This window comes from Acomys russatus, chromosome 6 (assembly GCF_903995435.1).
Source record: "Acomys russatus chromosome 6, mAcoRus1.1, whole genome shotgun sequence".
NCBI classification, from domain to species: Eukaryota; Metazoa; Chordata; class Mammalia; order Rodentia; family Muridae; genus Acomys; species Acomys russatus.
Window position 1 is genome coordinate 60624892 of NC_067142.1, and position 18478 is coordinate 60643369.

The following is an 18478-nucleotide window of genomic DNA, read 5'->3' on the forward strand; positions in this document are numbered from 1 at the left end:
ACCTGGGCAGCAGAGTAGAACTGACCCTAGTGGCAGGGGGAGATGAACTGGTCCTGAGTGCTTAAGAGCTGACCTTGCTCCTTGCCTGCTGTGGTATTGAGTGAGCTAGCTAGGGCAGTGCTGGAGAGCTCAGCTTGGTGGTGTGGACATAGGAGACCTGGTGGATGACCAACTCAGCTTCCTTTCAGGCCCAGATCCAGGGCTTTGGCATCTGTCCCATCTGCTGGAACTGGTGAAAGGGCCAATCCTGCAGATCCAAAGCTTCAGGGTCTCCATGACACAGGGCAACAACAGGAAATCCAAGAGGAGCCCCGAGTATCCCGTATTGTTAGTGTAGCAGAAGCCAGAGGCCTTGAGCAGACCAATAACCCATTGCAATGAACATTTGCAGGTTAAGATGTGTGGACAAAAGGGTGTACTGTGTGACACACTACAGCTTCCACGCGAAGACGTTGTTGTTGTTGTTGTTGTTACTATTATTGTTGTTATCGTTATTATTATATCTTGTTTTCTTTGGGGGGTTGCAAGGGCAGATGGAGGATATGAAGGGATGGGGAGTGATTTGGGTTGGAGTGCATGATTTGAAATTCACAAAGAATAAAAAGTTAAAAAAAAGAATTTGAATACAGTACACACTACACAGACAAGGACAAGAGTGTTTTGATTTGTAGCCAAGAATGTGTCTATTTTGAAGCCTGTGTGTGAATAGCAAATGGCCTTCCTGAAGCTGGAGATGCCAGGGCCATTTGAAACCAACAGAAGAAGCAATGTTCCTGAGATATTGTGTCTAACTTTGCAGGTCTCCTTGGCTGTGACCTTGGGTAGCTAAAATAAACAAAACCAGGTACTGATTTAAAAATATATGCAAACCCAGCTAGCTTTGAGAAGCTTTGGAAGTGTGTTTCTTGAAAAGGTAACAAACATCAGAATTAATTTTAGGTAAGGAAAATATTTGTTTTGTCCATATTGGGATGAATGCTTAAATGGCTTGGGGTTAGCTTTTCGGTCTTCCATGGCGTTTGGCTCTAACACTGATGCGTTTCTACCAGTGGCTCTGCACATGTGTGCAACTGGGAAGTCGCACTCATTAACATCTAGAAGCTAGAGCCATCTTCACGTGGGACTTGTTCTCATTCCAGCCCCAGAGGAGTTCACCTCTCTAATCAGGAGGCGTCTTACCTCGTGGGAAGCTAGAAGTCCCCATGGCACAGAACCCAGCTTTGTCAGTTTCCAGCTTTCCTTAGTCCCCTACTTTTTAAAATTTTTTCCTGATCTTTTCAGTCTTAAACCTGTTATCTTATTGAAACCAGCTAGCCCTTCCTCACCTCTTTTGCTATGTTAAACCTATCCTGTCTTCACAGAGAAGAATGCCATTTGATTGCCCTTCCCTGAGGGTCTTAGTCTCTGTCTGTCTGTCTGTCCTGCCCACACTTTGCTGCCTTACTGCATTCTTGAATTCACTATGCAGGCACTACGTTATGGGTACATCTATAAAGCTCTTATATTGGTAACTCCTTCTATTTCTTTGCAATGAGTTTATGTGTGATTTTTATTATAAAGTTGGTAAAGAAAATGTTATTTTATATCTGGATGCGTGGTATAAGTGGAGGGTCAGAAATGATATTGGTTAAATTAAATCTTTTTTATAAGCCTATTTGCTACTAGGTTGGATTTTATGGTCAGATAATTGATCAATAGTAGATATCCTAAATGCCTTTCTTAGTTCCTAATTTAAATACTTAAACTGAATCTAACCCATTGTGAATTAGTAAATTAACAGTTATACTAAATTTTTATTTTAAGAATAGTAGCATATGGGCTGGAGAGATGGCTCAGAGGTTAAGAGCACTGACTGGTCTTCCAAAGGTCCTGAGTTCAGTTCCCAGCAACCACATGGTGGCTCACAACCATCTACAATAAGATCTGGTGCCCTCTTCTGGAGTGTAGTTGTATATACAGGCAAAACACTATATACCTAATAAATAAATATTTTTAAAAAAAGAATAGTAGCATAAAACATAACAAGTCTGCTGTATTTTGGATCTTAAGTGTCCTCTTAATACTCAGATGTTAATGACATAGTTCATGGTGACACTGGAAGGGGGAGCCTGGTGAAAGGGCGTTAGATCATTGGAGATACGTCCTTACGGTGAGTTTTGGAACCCAGTCCTTCTCTCTTGCTTCCTGGCCATGCGGTAAACGATTTGCTCTGCCAGGATTTCTGCCATGCCTGGTGGTCTAATCACAGGCCTAAAAGTAACACATCATAGAACAAAACCTGCCAAACTGTGAGCCAAAACAATTGTGAGTTGTAAGTTGACTATTCAGATATCTGCTGCATGGTAATGGAAACTGACTGACATACATCCAAAGCAATCTGTGGCCTTCTGAAACTTACTGGAAAATTCCCAGTGAAGTGGCATTACTTCGTAACTTTTCCATAGAGAAAACAAATGTTTCCACATAGTTTATGCACAGGGTTATTTGTTATGCATGTTTGCTTGGGTCAGCATTAAGTTCCTTGTGTTGAAAGTAGTAATCCTTGTGATTTCGTTTGTACTTTGGCATTGCAAATAAATCTACATGCTCATAATCTTCAGCTTTGATTTGGGTTTATGGTAATCATGTTTTAAAAACACTACTATTTTTTACTTTTAATGTCTTTTATTTCACCAGATATAAGTTTTAAAGGCAATAGGATTTCTCCAATCTGGTTTAGATGGAATTAGTATTTAATGTATCATCTATATAACCATTTTGTTAGTTTATGTACTCTTGGCTGTCCCAAAAATAAACCTTCCTTAACAAATCTTACCTAAGTAAAATATAAAATTTCCTTGTGGGCATTTTTCACTATTTTACTATTTCTTAAAGAATCTTTTATAAAGATCCTACTCACAGACCTGTGGATTTACCCTAATGACGTCATCACTCTCAAAGGGTCTGCCTTCTAATCCTATTCTTATTTATAGCCAAAGGCCGAGAGCTCATGCTGCCCTATCTCCTAATACAACCCCATCAGGTTAGGGTCTCAACATGAAACGTTCTGTCCATAGGAATACTGTGAGGATTATATGAAATGCTATGTCACTAGTACATACAGCATATGTGAGAGGAATTCTGCCAAATTCATGCAGATGTCCCAAAGCATACATGTTCTGAAAAGTAGCTGCAGAGACCATTTTTCCTCACTTCCCTGCATGTGTGTGGCTGAGTTTGCTGAGAAGGTCAGCTCCCCCGTCACTGACTTGCTTTTGCCTTAAAAAAATAAAAATAAAAAAAATATAAAAGGGTGGGGCCACGTCTGGGGCATTGTTATTGATCCACTGACGCACAGGTGCGCAGCTGCTCTGCCAGCACTCGCTATCTTGATGACAGTTGTGAGTAGAGCGAGCCCTCCCACTCATTCTCTTATTTATTGACCTATGTCAGGCTGAATCCCTGACTGGCACTAACGCCTCATGGAGCCCAGGCTGGCCTAGACCTTGAAGCTCAGCTTTGCTCCCTTCAGTCCCACAGGTGCTGGGATTTAGGTGGGCATCACAGCACCTGGCTCCACATCCTTCCTTCCTGAAGTCGTCTTAGCTATTTTATTTTGTATTTCCACGTAGTTTTAAAGTACTCATATCTTTATTTGTATAAGAATTTACTAGAATTTTGGTAGAAAACATGATAAACTTATCTATCAGCTTAAAGAGAACTCACTTGTTAATGGGGATCTCAAATCCTGTCACCTTGTTGACACTAGTTATTACTCTAGGACTTAGTTGTAGATTAACATTTTTTTTACATGAGAATCTTGTTACATGCAAGCATGTGGTTATGTTTTTTCCTTTCTGATCCAAATGCCTTTCATTTCCTTCTTGCTTTATTGCATTTTCTGTTTTGGGTTTTGTTGTTGTTGTTGTTGTTAGGTTTTTTGAGACAGGGGTTCTCTGTGTATCCTTGGCTGTCCTGGTGTCGCTTTGTAGACCAGGCTGGCCTTGAACTCACAGCGCTCTGCCTGCCTCTGCCTCCCGAGTCCTGGGATTACAGGCTTATTCTTGCTTTCCAGCCATACAGCATTTCCCTCTCAGGATGTAGCACTTTACTTCCTACATAAACAGGTAGCATAAGAAGAACCCTTCAGTACAAGAGAAGAAAGCCCACTTGGTTCCCTGTCACGATTTTACAAGAAGAGAGTTGTGCTGTGCTTACGGAAGGCTCTAAACAAAGACTTAGTAACCCTGTTACCTCTGCTTCATGGTCGCTTCTCTTGACTCTCAGCTTCATCCTTCTAGATAAATTTCCCAGGACTTTGGAAGAAAGGAGAGCTGCCAACTGTAGAGGGTTCACTCCCTTGTGAACACATTGCAAAGTGTTTTCCCCAATTTCAGCTCTAAGAAAATCTCAGGGAAGGACTCTGTGGCTTAAGCTGATTATGGTTCTGTTCCTAACTAAATTACTGTGGCCTGGGAATCAAAGTGCTATGATTGGTTTGCCTAGATCTGGGCTCCACCTCTTGACCTCTCGATGAACGCTGTAGTTATTGGGTCGTATAGGAAGTTGACACTTCCTTGCCAATCACATGGTTAGGAAAGTACTTTAAAGGGAAACTGGGTGTAGTCACAGGAAGGACAAGATTAACTAATAAATATCTGATATTGTATGAGTTGATATGAGAAAGACATCTAAAAAGAAACTTTTGGATAAACCAGGTAAAAATGTAAGAAGTGGAGATAAAGAAATGATTTGACATTTGAACAATTAAGAGGTGACATTCATGGAGTATTAAGCGAACTATTATAAAATACAGTAGTTATACAAACAGCAGCCAAGTAAGACGCTCAGCTTTGTTTGACCTTTTTGTCTTTTGCTTCCTGGGATACCATTTTGTTTTATTTTATTGCTACATGCATTGCTTCATTTACATAGTTATTGCCATTTGTTCAGTCATCTGAACATTTTCTATCTAGGACAGAATATAGAACATATGGCTATTGACTTTTTGTGTTCTGAGCTATTAAACACAAAACTGCATTCTTAAATGCTTTTGTGACCTATCACCACACATAACTAAGTGGACACAAAAAGGCAGTATCCATGGATATTGAGTAAGCTGGATTAACAGAGGTGGCAGCAAAGATTCCATATGACCTAAACTAGTAGGAATTTTTAGATACGAATCAGACCTGTGTGTGACTGTCCTTGACAGTAGTGGTAATGCTAGGGCTATAGCACCGTACTCGCTTATCGTACTTGCTTCTTTACATCCCAGGAAACATAGCTTAATAGGATTATACAGCTATAATATAGGTTTAAAATAGATACAGGCTTTAAATTTATCTTTATAGTACAATATTGCCTCACACTGTCATCAAGATTTATATGTCAATGTGTGACATTTGTGTAGCATAACGTTTCTTTGTTATGAGACCTTTGTAGGGATCTATAAAGTCAATATTATTTTTAAAATACTGAGTTTATTTGTCCCTTTAGGTGTGTGACCTTTGTACTGGGCAGAAGCATGATGAATATTCTAGTGCTTTGGAATAGATCAAGTGAAATGTGAAATTATACCAGTGCATATTGTACTTTTAACTGCCATGATCATGTATGAGGGAAGTCCTTCATGGGATGTCATGGGATACTGCAGGTCAACTTAATACTCTGTGAAGAAGTGGAGAGTACACAGGAACTGCTTTTTTTTTTTTTTTTTCCAGAGTTAGTATGTAGGAAAAACTCACATCCTATATAACTATTCAAACTATGAGCTCAGCTGAGGTCAACTAGATGCATTTGTTTGGGCAACAAACAATGGTTGCTATCACAACTCATGGCAGCTAAGGGTGTGTACCCTGAGTCTGCATAAGAATGGGCCCCTCAGCAGTCAGGAGTGGGTGGAGTAGAGACTCAGGAGACCTCACAGCTGCCTGTTACTGAGCAGGGCTGTAACCATTGCTTTCAGTTGTCTATCTGCACACCAGGCTCCAGTAGATAGTCCCAACCTAATGGTCACACAGATGGCCCTGGTTAAATGGGTTACAGCTCAAAACCAAAGTAGTGATTTGTGTAAAGGTACCGGCTGGCAGGGGTGGCAGGGAAGGAGAAAAGAGAAGGTATGAGGGAGAGAGTGACCAGACTATGTCATATAGTGTGTAAATTGTCAGATAACAAAATGAATAAGAAGTATGTGTGTATAGTAAGATTTCATATGAAGCAAAACCATCTCAAAATTATCATCATGCTCTTAGGAGTCAGCAGGCCCTCCCCCTTATGAAAACCACCCATTTGTGAGGGAGTTTGTGCCCAAATTCCTCATGTTGGCATCTAAGACTGTGCTGGGTAACTTGTGTCGACTTGACCCAAATGTTGAGCTGTCTGGGAAGACGGACTCTCGGTTGAGTAATTGCCTCCAGCATATCTGCCTGTAGGCAAGTCTGGGTGTCATTTTCTTGATTGTTGGTTGATGTGGGCGGGCCCAGCTCACTCCTGGGCAGGTGATCCTGGACTGTGTTAGAAAGAAAGCTGACCCAGGGAGAGGTGGCAGAGGCCCTTATTTAATCCCAGCACTGACTGAGCAAACAGAGGCAGGCAGATCTACATAGCAAGTTCCAGTGCAACCAGAACTGCATAGTGAGAGCTGTCTTAAAAAGCCAAAAGAAGAAGGGGAGGAGGAGGGAGTGGGGAGGAGAAGAAAAAGAAAAGAAGGAAGGTAGGAAAACAAAGCTAAACAAGCCATGGAGAGCAAGACATTAATCAGAGTTCTACCATGGTCTGTTTCAGTTCCTGCTTCAGGCTCCTGCCTTGAGTTTTGTACCCTGACTTCCCTTCATGATGGAGTATAAATTGTAAGCTAAAATAAACCTTTTTGCCCCAAGTTTCTTTTGGTCATAGTGTATGTCTTAGTATTGACCAATTGCTGTGAAGAGATACCATGACCAAAGCAACTTACAAACAAAAAGCATTGAGTTAGGGGCTTGTTTCCAGTTTCAAAAGGTCAGTCCGTTTCTGTTGTTGACGGAAGCTTGGCACATGCAAGTAGGTGTGAGACTAGAGTGAGGCAGTAGTTGAGAGCTTCTGTCTGGTCCACAGCCAGGGACAGAGAGAGATGGGACCTGCTGTGGGCTTTTGAAACCTCAGAGTCCATGCTGTGACACACCTCCGCCTACAAGGCCACACTCCTCTTAATCCTTCCTAAACCACCAACTAGGAACCAAACATTCAAATCTGTGAGCCTCTGAGGGCCATTTTTATTCAAATCACCACAGTGTATATGGGGGATGGGGAGACTAGCTCACAGACCTTGGGTTGGGGTATACTCCTCTCCTGGTGTTACTCATCTTTTCTGAGTTGCTCATACTTTTCTGTCTTTATGTAAAGCCCATCATTTTTCTTCAAGATTTAAGAACATTACATATTTTCATTCCCCCTTGAAGTCTTTGCCTACCTTTTCAATTATTGACTTTTTCCTCTTAAATTTAACATCTTGTCATCTCATTTAGCAATGTTGTTTTAAAATTATTTGATTTTCATATTATTTACATCACTAGATTTATGAGACTTTAAAGGCAAATAGTAGCTTAAAAGCTTTTTGCATTGTTCTCAGGACCACCATTGATATTCTTGAAGCACTTATCAAGGGAATCAAATGATTAAGTGTGGTGCTCAGCTCAGCCATTGACTGGCTTTCTCTTACAGAGATGCTGCATTTTCTTTATTTGGAGTAGAAACAAAGAAAACTGTTGAAATTTTGTATTGCTTAGAAACCTAAAATATTCAAATATTCTATGTTTTGAGCCAATTTGTTCTTCAATTTTAGGATTGTTGGGAAAGCTCTTAATAGCTATTCGAGATGCATGTTTTGACATCACAGCAATGCAAATGGTAAGTGGTTTTCAATGAGCCATAATGTATGGAAGAATTGTTTTTTAATAAGCCTTAAAACGTGCTTAGCTAAATGCCCCCTGTGCACTTGAGATTTGCATTTATTAAAATTAAAAGTATGCAGATTCAATAACCTGGCTGGATGTGGTGGCATGATCCTGAGTCACTGCACACCTTACGTGAGGCCAGCCTGCTGTATGGACATGGTGAGTTCCAGGCCAGCCAACAGGAGCAGCAGCAACAAAAACAGCTACCAAAAGCTGAACTCAGTAGCTTTATAATGAAACAAAAAGTGTGTATTTAATCCATGTAATTGTTTACTGAGATACTAATATTCAGATGATAAACCAGATTTATGTTTCAAAGTTTCTTCATTTCTTGGAACTTCAGCTGAAAGTAGATGAGTCACGTGAGGCGCCTCAGGGAGCGGCTGTTCTGTGCTCTAAGCTCCTTAGCACAGAGCGAAGGGACAGCGAGTTCAGGTTGCCTCAGCCTTTCAACCTGGGGCTGGTTTCTAAACTGTCCCTCAAGTGTTTGTGCATTTAATCTCCTGGGGCCCTTAAGCTCATACTGGCTTAGACTTGCCTTCTCAGACCTGCCCAGAAAGTCCTTAACTGGACTCAGAACACATCTTTCGATAGCCATGGATACCTTTGTGCTGTACTCACTGGTGTATTTGACAAGAAATCATTATAGATGTCAACCTATGGTGAGGGCATTATAATATAATGGTAAGTGCAGTTGTTGATTTATAGAGTCACAGATAGCATTATCAAGGGTCATTGGTTTTCTAGGCATGTGACCCTGGTTGGGCACCCTTAGCCTCAGTTTCTCATCTAGGCCATAAGAATGTTAGTATTTGCCACTGTGGGATTATGCTGTAGATTAAGTAGACTTTTATTAAGTTATATTTTATGTCACATTTTGATTCACTATTGGTAAAAGGTGAATGAATGTAGCATAAAGCATTGAAATCAAACCAAATTCCCTCCCTATAATAGTAACGCCGCCCATGGCAGTCAGTCCTTCTGATAAGCGTTATTGACTGTAGACTGACATTTCTCAGTGATCTCCAGTCTTGGCAACATTGGAGAAGCAAAGGAGAAATGGATGTAAAACTAGTGTTCAGACACACTTTCTTCAATGTTTTAGTTTGTGAGACTGCTGAACATAGCAAGTTTTATTCCTAGCTGAATTTAAAACCAACTTTGATAAGGAGTTAGTTGTTGAAGGTGTGTTTAGTCAGCAGAGATGGCACTTGCATTTGAAGGCTAGTAGGAAGTCCAGTGCTGTGTCTAACTGCTTTACTACAAACCAGTTTTAGTGATTTCCTGCAAATGCTTGGGAGGGTAATAGTAGGGTTTCTCTTCTCTCCATAAGAACTAAAGGGCCTGTCTTCAGTTTTTTCCCTACATGTCTAGTCTACCAATAAACAGCATTATATTGCCTATACCTGTTTGGTTGTCTCAAGAATAGGATTTTATCCCTAAAGTTGTAGAGTAGTGGATGAAAGCATGGGCAATGGGTCAGATTGTGGGAGTGACAGAAGGCCAATTTGGAGAGGTCTCACAGTGCCTCTGAGTGTTAGCAGTAACATGCAGAAATACCGCTTATGTCATGTGAACGTGAGAATTACATGAGATGGTACTAGGTATAAAACCTAGTCACGTGTGACATAGTAAGTACTGACTCAATCGCAATGAACAATGGAGCTGTTATTATTGATCGGCTGACTTATAATAACACTTTGTTCTTCTAAGAATAAATTATCCAGGACTCACATTTTGAAGTTAAAAGAATTAGACAGACAGCCTGTTTTCCCCTCGTCCTTTGCAACCTCCAGCAGTCAGGAGAGCTAGCCCAGGAGTCATGAGAGCAGGTGAGCAGGCCCTGTTCCTCACCAGCTGCAGCACTCTGGAAAGCAAACCTTGCACCTCACCTGGGCAGCACAGTAGTGCTGACCCTGCCGGAAGGGGCACAGGTGAGCCAGCCTCCGAGGGTGAGTGCCCTGGAGAACTGGCCCACCTGTGGTTGTCAGGAGAGCTGACCCAGAGGGCATGTGAGAGGGGAGTGGAAGCCCTGCACCTTGCCTGGGCAGCACAGAGGAGCTGGCCCTGGTAGTGAAGGCATGGGTGAGCCAGCCTCCACGGTCATGAGGTCATGAGAGCAGGAGAGCTGACCCTGCCTCTTGCTGCTGGCAGCATTGGGTGGCCTAGTTGGAGCAGTGCTGGAGAGCTTGCCCTGGTGGTGTGGATAAGGGAGAGCAGGCTGGTTGACCAGCTTGGCTACCACCCGGGGCCAGAGCTAGGGCTCTGAGTTGCCCCACCCCAAAATCTTTATCACGTGATCATTTGCAAACAGTTGGTCTGTGTGAAAGGGCCAGCCTTGCTGATCCAAAGCTACAGGATCTCAATGACACAGGACAACAACAGGATAACAGATTAAAAAACAAAAAACAAAAAACAAAAACAAAACAAAACAAAAACCATGAACCAGACCAATGACTTGCAATGAACATTTGCAAGATGAAGATGTGTGGACTGAGGGATACTGTGGGACACACTGTTACAGCTTCCACAATGAGATGTTTTGTATGCTTTGCTCTGTGTGTGTGTGTGTTTGTGTGTGTGTATGTGTGTGTTTTATTATGGGATGGAGGTTGCAAGGAGGAAGGGTAGATATGAGAGAACAGGGAAATGAGTGAGTCTCTCAGGTGCATGATGTAGAACTCAAAAAGCATCAGTAAAAAGTTTAAAAAAGAAAAAACAAAGACAGAATAAGATAGGTATGGTGGGGGCTGGAGAGATGGTTCAGAGGTTAAGAGCACTGACTGCTCTTCTAGAGGTCCTAAGTTCAATTCCCAGAAGCCACATGGTGGTTCACAACCATCTATAATGTGATCTGATACCCTCTTCTGGTACATGCAGGCAGAACACTGTATACATAATAATAAATAAATAAATCTTAAAAAAAAAAAAAAAAAAAAAAAGACAGGTATGGTGACAACTAACTGTAATTCCAGCACTGACGTAGAACGGTCACAAATTCAAGGGCAGCCTAGGCTTCATAGTGTCTTTGAGACAAGTGGGGGGAAAGATACCACATAGCAAAAAGTAAAAGTATGTGTCCAACAAATGATTTAATGTCAAGTGCTAATTGTGGTCCACTCGATTGGCTTACAGTTTTGTTTTGTTTTGATTTGTTTGTTTTTAATGCAGTTCACTATGGATCGAGCTAATGTTGAAGAATTCTATGAAGTCTATAAAGGTGTAGTGTCTGAGTACAACGTAAGTGTCAAAATAAATATAAAATCATGTGATGGAAAGCAATGTGTGTGTTTCAAACCTCGGAAATCTTGTTATTTATAATTATTGAAAAAATTTAAAGGATGATTTATAAACCTTATGTGGATCATGTGTTGTGCGAGGACTTTACCTGATCTGGGTCATGTGCTGTGTGAGGACTTTTGCTGATGTGGGTCATGCGTTGTGTGAGGACTTTACCTGATGTGGGTCGTGTGTCGTGTGAGGACTTTACCTGATGTCCCATGCGTTGTGTGAGGACTTTTGCTGATGTGGGTCATGCGCTGTGTGAGAGCTTTCCGCTCTGGATTGTGGAAGCACAGACTCCTCTTAGTCATTCTGAGGCTGTGGAGCCTCCTGCTAGTTTAACTTCAGCAATAAATACAATTTTATGCACTTATTCACCATAAAAATAAAAAACTCTGTGACAGAGTTAAACCTAGAACAACAGTCAGCTTATAACTCATGTCCATCACCTGCACCTAGTACTCCCTGTTTCCCCTTTCTTGTTCTCTTACATGTTCCACTGTACACACTTGTACATTTGCTTACATTTACACATGTATTATTGGCTAGATTTCGCAGATGAGAGAGGCCCTTCTGTTTTTCTTTCTGGTATCATGTGGCCTTGCTTGATATTTTACATTTTTTTATCTTGCAAATTTTATCAGAGTTTTTTGTGTGTGCTGAATAGTATTCCATTATATTCATTTTTTTAACCTGATTTTCACTAACGGGGTTGGCAATAGTTTAATTCCACTTCTTTGCTCTAGTGAATGCAGCATCAGTAAGCATGGATATAGAAACAGCTCTGTGGTAGGGCATGGAGTTCTCCTGTCTTCTGCCCTGAGGATCATACCTGCTGGCCTCTGCAGTGCCGTGGGAATAGCAGGCTCTCCTATACTCTTCTGCCTGCCCTGTGCCTGTCTCTCTTGTCTGCTGTTGTTTTCATGCAGCAAGATGGAAGAATTTTCTGGCTTATTACAACTGTTTCCCTTCCTAAGAATCACAGTCCCTTGGCCACCACCATTCACTACATGGAAATTAATTCATCTATTGTTTTCTACTTTCTAGGTGTTTTTCCTTGTTGCTAACCACATAATAGATTTTTAAAGATCCTTCAGGAGAAACACTGCTGTTTATACTTGAGGAATATTAATTTGATGAAACTGTGCTGAGGGAGGGAAAGAGGGAAGCCTGAGAGGAAGATAGGCCGGAAATGGCTTCAAGTGATGAGAGGAGGCAAAGTGTTACCTCAGATGCTAATGACACTAGGTGCAGAGGTGAAGTGATGAGAGAAATATTTTCAGAGCAAAGGTGGCCATAATTTAGAACATGCATGTGTGCAGGACGCAGATGGGAAAGAAGTTAAAGGTGACCATTTTGAGATTAAAAATAGTGGGAAAGTAGCACAATTGAAAGGATTGGGGTGAAACATGCAGTTATTTTAATCCTTTCATTTCCTCTTATATTGTATGTCAAAGGAGATGGTGACGGAGCTGTACTCCGGGCCTTGTGTAGCAATAGAAATCCAACAAAACAACTCTTCAAAGACATTTCGAGAATTCTGTGGACCTGCTGATCCTGTAAGTTATTAAACTATTGCTCTATTTCATGTTATGAATTAACTAAATATTTTAAAAGTTTAATTTTTTGTCTTTTCAATCTTATAAATTATGTAAAAGTGAATATGTAAGAAAATTGTTAATAATAGCGTTTTACAAGAGGATAATTCTTACTTGCCTGGTGACAACACAGAATGAGCAGAGCAGCACCTACCATGGCACCGTTTTCTTTGTTTGTTTCCATTTGCTAAATTATTAGTCAAAAGGTAATATTTTTAAACTTTGAAATAAAAATTTTCTAAGGTATTATCCTTTGAAATAGAAAGAATATAAAGGTGAATTTGAAGATTGTTGATATGGCGGCTTAAGAAAATATGAGCTGTTGAGCTTGTCTGCGAGGACTAGAACGGTGATGAGTGCATGAGTACACAATTTCTAGAATGGAGGAAAATACAAATAAACACCAAAAATTCAATAATTGAAAAAGAGAAAAAGGAAGTTAAGGCAAATTCAAATGTCAAAGAACCATTTGATGAGAAAGCAACTGATAGGAGGGCAATTTTAAACCTTATTAGAGGAAGAAATACTTGAAGGAAAAGTCAGGATGCAAGGAAGATAAACTATGATAAGCTGTGTCATGGCACAGAGACAGCAACGAAGGGCCGAGAACTTTCTGTGGTAAAGAGCAAGAGTGTATCCTTAGCTTAGGTGAAATGCATTTTTTGGAAGCATGAAGAAATACCTATTTTTTCTAAGTAGAGGAAATAAGGTAGAAAATTTAATTTTTATATATTATGAAAGAAGATTTCTTTATATGTAACTCAATTTTATGAATTATTACAGAATTGTTTCTTTGGTACAATTGGAGCAAATTAAATTCAAAGAGATTAAAGAAAGGGATTATAGAAGTAGAATGAAACAGACTGAACACCAGCAAAAAAGCCAGCTAGGCCTCCTTGGAGGAAAAAGGATGGAAATGATACATGGGTTGGGAACAGTGGTGCTTAGTGAGGAGAACACTGGGAGAGAGTGGTCCTGATGCTGTGTGCTTGCTGAATGTCAATCACGAAAAGCTAAGAAAGGATACCTTTGACTTGCGGAGACAAGCATTTTGTTCATTTTAATTTCTGCTTTCTGTTTGATAGCCAAATTGGGCTTTTGTTAATTTTTTAAGAAAATTAAAATCTGAATGATCAGCTGACCAAATAGGAAAAAATAGAGAAATAGACACAACAACAACAACAAAAAGAAACAAGTTGAGTTTTATCATTGTTTCTTCTCTTATATATTCAATGATTAGTTGTTGACCCTGTAGTGACACTTATGGATAAAAAGATAGAAGCTTCAACCAGGCAAAGTGGTACATGCAGTAGTCTAAATACGTGACAGGCTAAGGTAGGAGGGTCATTTGAGCTCATGAGTTTGAGGTCAACCTGGATAAAAAGAACAGAAGCTACAAAGGATTTTCACACTGTCACTTAATTACCATAAATTGTTAATCTTCATGTATTGTGGCCATCCCATCGTTAAATATTTACAAATAAAATGGAAACCCAGAATTTTAGCATAGATATCTCAGCCTAAGGATGGGTGGCAAGGGAGCTTACCAAAGAGCATGGCGTCTGAATGGAATGTGAAGAATAAGCAGGTGATAAAGGTAGGAGATGATGTCATTAAAGTCATGGCTGTATAAAAAGCATCACTTTATAGCAAGCTCTTCCTTCTTAGGATGCTGAAGCACAGGCAGGTAATAACAGAGGAGGAGCTCACTGGGGAAGAGTTGGGTATCTAAAAAGAAAACCACACTGATTCTCTTCCTTTATAGATATTTATTCAGTGAACATTTCTTGGGTGAACAGTATGTGCCAGCCGCTAGGTTCTGTGGCTGGGGCATAATGAAGATGACTAAGCTAAATTCTGTTCTTTCAGGAGCTTGGTCTCATGGTTTGGTTGGAGACTTCCAGGTCCCTGGGTCTTGCCTCCAGAAGGTGTCATTGGGATTGCTCCACTGTGGGCTTTGATTTCGTGTTTTCACTGTTGTTGCTTACAAACTGCTGCCAGATCTTAATAAGGATTGTATTACGCTGTATCACAAAATGTGGTTACAATATTGGATTACCAATCCTACATATTTGTGCATTTAAACACATGACCTTGGGAAAAGTTTGTAGACTTCATCAGATTTCAGAAACAGGCTGTCAGGACAAGGTGAAATTGAGGATCCTGTTTCTAGAGATCAGGAGAGATCTATAGCATTCCAATAAGGATTCCTGGAACTATAAAGTGCCATCTTAGCCCATGGAAGTTTTATGCTTGGTTCCTTTCCTAGCAGTAACGTCCCTTCTCTCTGGCCCAGCACTCTAAGACATTCCTTATAATCTTTCTTGTTCATTCTCTTAACTTCTGTCCCAGCGCCCATCTTTGTATGATATTAAATGCTTGTGTGGATGTATTCATTCCTTCTTCCTTTGCCAAATATTTTGTGGGCCTCTCATATACATTCAGTATCTTTTAGAGACTGGAGATACAGCAGTCAGTAGACAAAGCAATAACTAATACTTGCCCTCAAAGAAGTTACAGTCTGCCTGAAGGAACAGACCATGAACAAACCATAAAAAGTAAAATACACCATGGATCCCTTGGGGGCAGATGCTATGGGGCAAAATAATGCAGAGACAAGAAATAGAGGTACCAGGAAAGGAAGAGTCGCAAGAATGGCAAAGTTATAGAGTTGACAGAGATGAGGGAGCGTTACCTAGCGATCCAGGAAGAAGGAACAGCAAAAGCCAAAGCTGCAGTCCACCTGCTGTGTGCGAAGACTTCAGGAGGCCACTGTGGTGACAGTGAAAGTTGGGGAAGAGATAGATTACTGGAGGACTTTAGCGTTTACTCTGTGTAAGAAGGGAGCCGTTAGAGCAGTTATCAGAGCACCGTGGTCTAACATGTTTTTTCGGGAGGCATTTGTGGCTTCTTAGGGGTCAAGAGCAAAAGGAGGAAGAGTGCATAGTGCACATTTGCTTTACACATGTGCTCAGAAACCAAGCCACCGACAAATGCTTCTTGTTCCTTCACCAATAAAATGAAAAAATAGACCTGTATGATGTTTCAGTTAGCTAATGTGGCTGTGCTTCTTAGAACAGTGCCTAGCGTATTATAAGTATTAGCAGCTACTTCTGAGTTCTGAAGGAATATGTCACGAGGCACCACACAGCAGACGGTGGACAGGATGAGAAGACTTGAGTGAACTTGGGGGTGACGTTCCTTCTAGACCATGGTTTTATGAGCGTGGTTGAGTAAGTTAGAATATGCTAACTGCTGGCTTTGGAGTGAGAACCTCATTCCTTCAGAAGAGCATGTGTTAGCTGTATTAAAGTGACAATTATATGGAATTAGGAGGACACCATTGACACTGCCCCAGTTAGAATGTGGAAAATTAATGAGTGGGGAGAAATGTTGCAATAGTAATTCTTGTTTCTTATATAAGCTGCATTATTATACTTTGTTAAGGAACAGTAAAAAGCTACATTAGGCCAAAATAATTATTATTATGACACTAGTAACATGTATCTTAGCTACTGTTTTATTGCTGTGAAGATACACGGTGACCATGGTAATGCTTATAAAGGAAAGTATTTAACTGGGGACTTTCTTACAATTTCAGGGGGTTAGTACATTGTCGTCATGGTGGGCAGCATGGTGGCAGTTAGGTGTGCTGCTGAAGAAGTAGCTGAGAACTACATCCCAACCCAAAAGCCCATCCTGTGCCGTACTTCCTTCAACTAGGCCACACCTCCTGTTCCTTTTCAAATAGGGCCATTCAAATATATGAGCCTCTGGGGGGCATTCTTGTTGAAACCACCACAGTGTGTTTATAGGGATCCTATTTTGATCATATAGAACAATCTCACCGGTGGATTAGAAAATTCATGGGAAACTGGTTTTGGTATGCTATCTTTACTCTTGTTATTTTGGGTCCTTTAAGAAGGAAAAGAAACTTGCAGAGGAATTCTATCATCTGTAAAGAGAGCTGACTGGCTCAAGGAAATCCTTGCATTCAGGAGTTTCTGCAGACCTAAGTTCAAAATTGAATACAGCCATGTCAGATATTTGTTAAAATCTAACAGTAGCCAAGGCATTGCTGGGTATTTCTATTAATCAGTTATAAGAAGGAAAATAGAGGCTCACGGGCAGTGGGGAATTAAATGGAAAGTCAGGGGGCCACAGAGTAGAAGGAAGACTCTTTTTTTTTCTTTAAGGAGTGATTCTGTCTCATTGGAATAAGTACCAAGGTTGCACAGAGGGTGTGATCTCAGTAAACAAACTCTGCAGAATTAAACTTCCCCACGGTGGCTGAGGGCCCACCCGTTCAAGTGGAGGGCGTACAGTCACTTGAGCATAAAGGTAGTAAAATTAGAAAGTGTACTTGGAAGCATTGGGTCGACCATTGTAATAGATAATACAGTTACAGAGAGTGTAATGAATGACATATTTTAATTCTTTTTAATTTAAAAATCATTTAGAGTATAAGGTACCTGATTTAGTCCCAATGATGATTTAGTGAGATTCAGATGTCATTACTCACTGATAACACTGTTACCCTGTTTTGTCTACAAGGAGATGGAGCATAAATAAATCTGCATAGATTTCTGGACAATTCTCTGCACTCAGGCACCTCCACCAAACTGTCCTCTTGGGTTAGGAATGAGCCTGTCATTATAGCAACGGTTCTTAATTCTCAAGCGGCCTACATCCCGAGCCCTTCACTCTCCAGGTTTCACAGTAGCAGATAGCTTGAATACAGATGTGTGCAATCTCCAGCAGAGAAGCAAAGCCACTTGGGACATCAGAGGCTGAGCAGTCTGTGGGGTGTCCTCACACACTCAGCTTGCTGCCTCTCACTGGCCTCTGCCACAGTGCAGACTGCAGAGCACACAACACTTTTTCCTTGAGTAGCTGACACTGCAAATACTAATGTGGCACAGGTCTGTAAATCTCCATGGGTGGGAGGTGGAGGAAGAGGGACCTCCCATGAGCTCAGGGGGTAGCCTCCACTACACAGTGAATTCAAACCAGCCTGAGCTACAGGAAGCTGTCTTTCAAAAAAACAAGAAAACTGTAAAGGCCAAGCTTGGTTAATTACTGAAATATCACCTTTCTAGAACTCAATCTTATTATTGCTTTTATTTATTCAACCATATACCAAGAACTATTTATATGTCGAGCATTCCTAGTCCATAGGATGCTATGGTGCTGGGCAGACTTGAGACGAATCCACTATCTGGCAGAGGCTTTGTTTTACTGGTAAGACAGACACCCCACAGGTAAAGTAAGCACCGTGAAATGGGAGTGATATGGGGGATGAGGAGAAGACACCTGTCTGGAGCTGGACAGTAGACATGGTCTTTCAGAGCCTTTCTCCTACCAGTTCAAAAGCAACAAGGGCTTTGAAATCACGGTGTTTTCCTTGGCAGAGAGAAGTCAAGAGCAGCATGAACAGTGGACTGTGGTTGGGAAAGCGTTCTCAGGGCGCTCAGTCTCTCAGCAGTGCGCCATGCACGCGTCATCCAGATGCTTGAGCATGCCGTGGACTGTGGTTGGGAAAGCGTTCTCAGGGCGCTCAGCCTCTCAGCAGTGCGCTATGCACGCGTCATCCAGATGCTTGAGCATGCCGTGTTCCGGGAGACCTTGCTCAGGGCCTGCCTCCCTGGGCAGCTGCCAGTTGTCATTCTCGTTGTTTCTTATGTT

General features: G+C 41.1%; 1 protein-coding gene across 6 annotated transcripts in view; it reads left to right on the top strand.

The window, feature by feature from the left end:
* Nme7 (NME/NM23 family member 7) overlaps positions 1 to 18478 on the top strand; it is a 391631-nt gene that overhangs the window by 333052 nt on the left and 40101 nt on the right. For 5 of the 6 annotated variants that reach the window (XM_051147748.1, XM_051147749.1, XM_051147746.1 and 2 more), the window contains exon 9: positions 7802 to 7963. In XM_051147748.1, coding sequence (XP_051003705.1) covers positions 7802 to 7884 — 83 coding nt within the window. In that variant the 3' untranslated portion in view covers positions 7885 to 7963. Of the gene's footprint in view, positions 1 to 7801; positions 7964 to 11084; positions 11154 to 12652; positions 12755 to 18478 lie in introns of those variants that run through there. The other variant, XM_051147750.1, reaches the window with a different exon arrangement.